General features: G+C 41.6%; 1 protein-coding gene across 1 annotated transcript in view; it reads left to right on the top strand.

Moving 5' to 3' along the window:
- Nucleotides 1–4,067: 4,067 nt before the first annotated feature.
- The window catches only part of LOC119339601, an 18,198-nt gene continuing 14,308 nt past the window's right edge, over nucleotides 4,068–7,957 (top strand). Inside the window, exons 1-7 of the mRNA XM_037611591.1 lie at nucleotides 4,068–4,154; nucleotides 4,753–4,762; nucleotides 4,922–5,073; nucleotides 5,254–5,284; nucleotides 5,982–6,041; nucleotides 6,138–6,201; nucleotides 6,296–6,422. Coding sequence (XP_037467488.1) covers nucleotides 4,068–4,154; nucleotides 4,753–4,762; nucleotides 4,922–5,073; nucleotides 5,254–5,284; nucleotides 5,982–6,041; nucleotides 6,138–6,201; nucleotides 6,296–6,422 — 531 coding nt within the window. The remainder of the gene's footprint in view (nucleotides 4,155–4,752; nucleotides 4,763–4,921; nucleotides 5,074–5,253; nucleotides 5,285–5,981; nucleotides 6,042–6,137; nucleotides 6,202–6,295; nucleotides 6,423–7,957) is intronic.

Genomic DNA, 7,957 nt, shown 5'->3' on the forward strand with positions numbered 1-7,957 from the left:
TAAACACCACGGTAACTTCGACCCAAGGAAATTTTTTGTTGAAACATACCTCCGATATCTTCTGTGTAAATAGGATGATAATTTATGGACTGGAAACATGATAACTTACATAACACCGGGACAACTTCCTCTGAGGGGGAGGGGGGGAGTTGTTGAACATACCCCGGTAAATCATGTGTAACTGGTATGGTAATTTACGCACCATAGACTTGATAACTTGTGTATAAACACCACGATAACTTTGACCCAAGATTTTTTTTTGTTGAAATATATCCCCATTAACATATGCGTAAATTACATGGTAATCTAAGCACCACAAATCTGATAACTTATGTTAAAACATTGTCGTAACTTCCACCGGGGTAAAAGTTATTGAAACATGCCCCAATAACCTATGTGTAAAGTTACCGGTCCTCCCATGCTATAGTTATTGGTTTTCTCATGTTATAGGTATCAAGAGGCTCATGTTAAAGTTACTAGGATGCTCATGCCATAGTTACCATGCTGCTCATGCCAAAGTTATCAAAGAAAAAATTAACTTTTTTGCTGACATGGTAGGAAGAAGAAGGGGCCAAATACCCTTTTCATGTATGGTGGACAACAAGTAAAGGTGGTTGAGTTGGTTATTTGGCTAGTAGCTATTCAATAGACTTGGGGTTCAAGTCCTCCTTCTAGCACTTTATTTCTTTTTTATATTTCTTTTGTGACTAGAAAGGAATAAGACGGAGAACGCCGGTGATTTAGTGTTGGCACATGCGGTCTTCGGAAGAAGGGAGAAAATCAGTGGGCATGCGCATGCGTGGGGCATAGGATAGCGACCGGGTAGAAAACATGTCATTTGTATTTGTCCCTATAATTGGAACGATCACCAGTTAGTCCGGTCCAATAAAAAAAGAGTGACCTACATTGACTTCAAGGATATTGCTGCGACCGTTCCACCTCCACCCAATGTCATGATCGCACTAGGAATCAATAATTTATTAATTGGTGCTGCGATCATCCTTCATTGATGTCTTCTTCCACCTCCACCCAATGCCATGACCTTTGCACTAGGAATAAATAATTTATTAACTCGCATAGTGGCCAAGTAGAGCCTTTTCGTATTTGGGATCAATAGATTTAACTTGCAAAATATGATTTATATGTAACAAAAAATAGTACTTCGGAAAGTACTTTTAAATATGGATCTAGCAATACTTTTTAGCATATGACTTAAATTTATGGTCAAAATTTGACCTAAAATACGACGAAGACTAATAAACCTGAACAAGGTGGTGCATTTTTTCTTAATAAACGACTGAGGTGGGAGTCGAGGCATAAAAGAAGTCACCAACTCGATTTGATCTCGATCAAAGGTACTCCCTTCTTTCCGGTTTAAATGGCTCACGTGTGTCCTAGATCAATAATTTACCGTTGTTATAGAAAGTTAGAATGTCCAGTGTTATAGAAAGCTAGAATGTTGGCAAATCTTAGCGCTCACGTACTAGTTTCTAGACTGACCAATGTTACAAAAAGTAACAATTGTGATAAGGATGATGCATCATGCACTTGCTAGAAGGACCTTAACTTTCTATAACGGTAAGTCTTTTAGTCCATTTACTTACATCCAAACTTGGACTTAGTCACCCAACTTGTATCGCCCACACTTAATGGCTCTTTCTATAAACCCAACTAGCTGCTGGTAGGTGGATCATGTCTCATCTTGCTATTCCCCTCTTCTTGGATGGTTCTTTAGTAGCTAGCCCCATCCTGGTTGATTGAGCCTCCAGGTTAGTACTCCAGCCCTTTACTTGTCAAATATTTTTCAGTGTCAATTAATACAATTTGTATATGTTCTTTTTAAATTCTATCTTGACACTTCAGATCTGAAAAAAAGACACAACTTTGTTAAGTACTTCATCTGTCTGGAATTACTTGTCACAGAAATGAATAAAAATGGATGTATCTAAAACTAAAATAAGTCTAGATACATTCATTTTTTCAACAAGTATTTCCGGACGGAGGGCTTAATTATGAAGCAGATATGTATTACATATTGTACATAGAGAACTCCTGCAAAAAAAAAATTGTACATAGAGAAGTTTGTTCCATCTAGTGTTATACTAGAAAGCTAGGATGTCTTCGGGGGTTAGCTCTAGAAAAGTTCAACATAATAAAATGAACAAAAGAAAGGAGCGTACGTAGTACTTAAAAGTCAATCTATTCTTTAATCATGACAGTACACCGGAAACCAAGAATAATTAAAATTACATCAAGATATGTAGGCTATATAGCGATGACTACAAGCACTGAAGCGAGCCGAAGGCGTGCCGCCGTCATCATCCCTCTCTCGCAGGAGTCGGCAAAACTTGTTGTAAACAGTCGAGAAGTTATCATGCTAAGGCCTCATAAAACTAAACATACGTACTACTCTATTATCAACATCAAACAAGAGAGCATCTTTTTTCAGTTCAACGGACATCAACCAACCAACATCCTCTTGGTCCACCTGATTTGTAACTTTGTAAGAGCATCTCTGGCGATACGCTAAAAAGCTTTGGAGGAGTAAAAAAACATTTTTTTAATCCTCTAGCCAACACTTAGCCGATCCCTTATAATCGTTGGAGGGGTAAAATTTTACTCCACGGCCTCCCCGACTCATAAAAATACTCCTCGGTGACGGGTTGGAGTAAACACCTCCTTCGCGTGCGTGGCCGCCTGGCGACTCGTGTGAAGCCCCCTTGTCAAGCTCTCCCTTGACGGTGTCTTTGGGCCTCGCCGGCAACCTCGTCGGGGACCTCGCGGCCCTTTTCGCTCGTCTGGCGCAGGCGCAGGCGTGACGCATGCTGGTGGATACCTTCTCGTCTGCCACCGGCAGGCCGACGAGCACGAACCTCTCCATGGCCGCCATGGTCGCCGGCATTCTTTCTCCCGAAGCAGAGCCTCCGCCAGCACCTCCGTCCGGCCAGCCTTGACGAGCGCTCACGCCCAGTCCGTGAACAGCACTATCCGGGACGCCTCCACGAGGTCCAGCGCGGGCTGGCCGCTCATCACCTCCAGCGCGTCGTCAGGTGCGACTGCCCGTCCCGGCTCCTGCGTGCCAGCCCGAAGTCCGCCGCGCGCATGCACTCCACGTCGTTGTGCATGTAGAGTATGTACTCCAGCCCCCTCGCTTCACGCCGTAGTGCATGTAGATCTTCGTAGTGGTAGATCCCGGCTTCACGCCGTAGTGCGTGTACTCCAGCCCCTCGCCACGTCGAGGATCACGCTCCTCTGCTGCGCCCATAGCAGCACCACCGATCCGTCCGCGAGCACGCCGCGGTACAGGACTCCGAACCCGCCGCGGCCGCACGAGTAGCCGAAGGCTAGGCACGGCGGTGATCGGCAGCACCGACAATGGTGACAGGGCACACGTGACCTACTGCGACATGCGTGTCCGACATGCTCTCCGATGTTGATGGTGTGGTCACCATCATCGCTGCTTGCTGCATAGCAAGTGTTTCATGAAATGCTTAAGCCAAATAAATTTGTACTCCGTTAAATTTAGGGGGTCGGCTAGGAACGGCCATTTTTTATGGAGCATATCTGTTCGTTTACTCGGCCGTTTACTCCTTTAAAATTTAGGGGATCGGCGATGCCCTAAGGCATATCAGTTTCTGGATCTTAGAGAGCAATGACACCCTGGCCTCCTCTCCATGTGAAGAACATGGAGAGGCACAAACCTTGCAATTAAAACCCAAACTACTAGAAAGCTAATACTTTCATTAAGATGTAAAGAAAGAGGGGAGAATGTGATTAGTTTTCTTATCTCAAAAGTGTAGGCTCCTCAAGAGTAAAATAATCTATGAATTTGCACAAGTGTGCACATTGGTCACAAACTTGCAAAGCTATGAAAACATGTCTTGAACCTGCCAGACTGTCTGAGGGATTACCAGCCTTAGAGAAGTTCAACATAACAAAGCAAAACAAAATATAAGAGTGTACCTACTACTCTATGATCAACACCAAACAAGGGATCATCTTCTCAACCAACTTCCATCAGCTAACACCGTCTCAGTCCACTTGAGTGGTTCGGCATATGTAGCAAGATGTGGATCCTAGAGAGCAACAACACCGTGACCGCCTCTGTTTTACCGGCAACAGGGTCTTCCATTGCTGGCTTTGTGAAGAACATGGTAAGGAGAGGCACAAACTTTGCGATTAAAATTTAGAAAGTTATTTTTTGAGGGAGTGCCATCATGGCAGTTTTTATTTGATATCAAATAAGGATACATTGTTCAATAAGGGATAGAATGGAGGAAAAGGCGTATTATTTATCCACAAGCTCGAAGGATTAACTCAGTTTGAGCGAAAGTTAATACTTAAGATGTAAAAAAAGGAAGACTGCAATTAATCATCTTTTCTCAAAGTTCAGGCTCGTAAATATTGTATATCTAGGAAATGCATACATTAGCTGCATTTGGAATTAATTTTTGTGGCCGGCTTAGTGGAACAAGTAAAATCTCCACAACTAACTTGATTCCATGGTGAGTACATCAAAGGTCAGAAACCACCAGTAATAAGTCTTCGGTAGAGAGTTTTGGGCCTTGCACTAGGGTTTTCTACGGATTTTGCCCAGGACCTGCCTCGGCCCTTGATTGTGGGTGCATAAGCTTTAACATGATGCACACAAATAAACTTGAATGGATTTCTTCAAATGCATAAAATATGTAAAGCATAAACTCAGGCGCCCACTATTGCACTGCACATTTGCGTTTCCTTATTTCGTTGAAGATCACAAAAGGTAGAATACGGTTGCCTTAAATATTGGTCGGTGCATGAACGACTTACTATAGACAATTGTTCTAAAATTACCATATGCTGCCTTAAATAGCGCTGATCTGGAACAAACCTCTTTTTGCTAATGTTGATACTGAATATTGACAAACTGATTGCACATCAGATACATCATACATGGATCTTGAGGTCCTGGAGCGTATACTTGATGGAAGAGAGAAGCCGACAAATCTATCACTCGCACTTTTGAAGGATATCACAGAAAATTTCTCGGATGATCGAGAAATCGGTCACGGTGGATTTGCAACTGTTTATAAGGTAAATTGCTTTTTAACCATAAATTAGGCATATGATATCTAGAGATCGCACTTGGAATTGTTATATTGGCTTGAGCAGTCCTCGAGTTAGCAAAACTATGTTAATAATTGGTGTTGCCAACTAGTAAATACCATATATAGATGTTACATTCGTCTGCAAGATGCCACTTGGTTCTAGCAGTATCTGGTATATATTGAAGTCAGACAACCGGGTATATTCTTTGTGTCGTATATTACGGAATTCTGTTCCTTGGATCGAAACATAGTATCCAACATTAATTCGGAAAATGGAACCGCCTTAAGGTTGTCATGGAGTTACAAACCTTTTTCCTAGCATATATGTGCATTTATGGTGGTGCAATAGTACTGTAACATTAGGTGTGCTCTCTCGGGAAAAAGGGGCTTCCGTCGGTTGCTGCATCCCAAACTTCTGTATTATCTTTCTTGCACAGCATCTTCAAATTCAGCTAAACACTTTTTGAATGCTCACAAGAGAAGCTAAACAGGGAGTGCTTCGTAATGGGAACGTTGCTGTAAAGAGGATAAGGAACAGTCATTCAATCAATGAGACATTATTTTATCGAGAAGTTGACAGCCTGTTGAACATTAGACATAAAAACGTCGTACGCTTTCTTGGCTTCTGTGCTAGCACAGATCAGATAGCCATACAAATTGCAGGATCAAAACGACATATTTATGCTGAGGTAAGAGAAAGACTACTCTGTTTTGAGTATATCAGCAATGGAAGTCTACAAAAGTATGTTACTGGTACGTCATTCTTGCAACAAGCTCTTATCTTTATTTTCCACGATCAAGATGTGATATATACATTCATAATGCAATTTAGCGCATGCACAAATCAAATGATGAAAACTTTTATGACTCACTGCTACGTTCTGCATTATGTAGATGAATTAAGAGGACTGGAATGGAATACACGCTATGGAATAATTAGAGGAATCTGTGAAGGTTTGCATCATCTGCACACGGAGAAGCACATATATCATATGGATTTGAAACCTGGCAATATACTACTAGATAATGATATGGTGCCGAAAATCACAGATTTCGGTTTATCAAGACTTGATGAAAAGTCAAAAACCATGAGTGAATACCGTCTCGGATCACTGTAAGCTATGCATCAAACCAACATAATTTCTCGGCATCTTCTTTCACATTTTCTGATGATGTAATACATTGAAATGCGGACCTTTTTTTTGCAGAGGATATTGTGCTCCAGAGTACATATCTGAAGGAAATATGTCATTCAAATCAGACATGTACAGTTTGGGAAAAATAATCATCGAGCTAGTGACGGGAGGAAAGGAGATCCTCAATAATAGCAACACTGTAAGAGGGTTCTATCTCGCCATGCAGACAATATTTTTTGTAGAAATATCCTAACTTTCTACCTTGCATATTGGTTACCATTTTCTTAATAATCCTACTAAATTTGCATATTACGGTGTTGGATGGATTATCTAGTATAAGAACATATTTAGAATAAAAATATAAGCAACGTGATGGTCTTACTCGAAAAAAAGCACAGCACCGGAACGTAAACGCTTTAGCAGCTCGCCATATTGAGGTCCATATCACTCGTTCCACCGTTTTAAATCGGTGCCAACACATGTAGCTTCATATGGTGGCTAGAAACATTTATATTTCAGCCATGTGGCACCGGGATTAGTGCATGATTTGGGTCAGTCGTTTCTACATAGTCAAGTCAAATTTGAGGAACTAGGGTTGACACAAGATCCCGTCGGCAATGCACTGATGAGAATGATGATACGAGAGACAGATCTACGTAGGTTTAGGCCCCCAAGGTGGGTACCTTCCTTGGACATCATGTATCTTCTGGGGGTGATTGCAAGGATGTATGTGGACGGATGGCTAAAACACTAGATCCGCTAGAGCTTGACAGATGTTTTGTAACTTAAATTGTGATTGTCCTCTTGCATGGCCTCGGGCTTCTTATATGCATTTGTGTGTTTTCTTAAAATTTGGATCAAACAGACTTGCCACCGAGATCCTACCTATATCCCTTAATTGGCTAACCGTTTGTATTCCATGTGATTTCTTCCTTATCTGCATCTGAGTTCCTTTGCTGCTTAGCCTAAGAGGGTCTTTTAGGAAAACATGCACTCAAATGCAGTCGGGTCATTGTGTCTTTTACAAAAATATGTTATTCATATGAATAATGGTATCTTTGTCGAGAAGCCCCCCAAAATACTCAGAATGGTGTTGAACATGAGTATTGTCAAGTAGGTCAGAACTTCTCCGACCAAGCTTCTGAGAAGGTCGTCCCTAGACCTTACCGAGTAATTTGCATCGGATTTTTGGGTATCTTGTCTTGGTTTTACGAGTTTTTCCCCTTAAGATGTGCTTTAAGTAAAAACTCGCTTTCCCTCTCAGAATTCCCATCTCCTAGAAGATAAACTATCATCTTTTGTTCATTGATAGAGGAAGATATGCATGCGTTGCACACTTTCCTAGAAATTTGTTTTGTTATTGTGATAATTTCGCATATGCTTGAAGCAAACTCCATCCTATCCAATCAAAATGATGATGACATGACCCATATGACATCTCTGAAAGATCTTGTTCACACCGTGTGTATTGATTCCTAGTTTCACGCACCCCACCTCTTACAATCTCTTTGTAAACCTTGGGGTTTCGGGCTTGAATAGGGTATTGATGGATGTAACCACACGGAGTTTTGATGCGGGGAATAGACCAAGGCATTACGGTTAATTCTTCATCTTGCCGCTGACTTATAAATGGGCATGACATGGGATGCCCAATGACACTTGGTCCTGCAATGACAAGCTTTCCATGTCAAGTAAGACCATTTCCAACGTCCACATACACTGAAGAAGGCCATG

Source organism: Triticum dicoccoides, chromosome 7B (assembly GCF_002162155.2).
Source record: "Triticum dicoccoides isolate Atlit2015 ecotype Zavitan chromosome 7B, WEW_v2.0, whole genome shotgun sequence".
Classification (NCBI taxonomy): Eukaryota; Viridiplantae; Streptophyta; class Magnoliopsida; order Poales; family Poaceae; genus Triticum; species Triticum dicoccoides.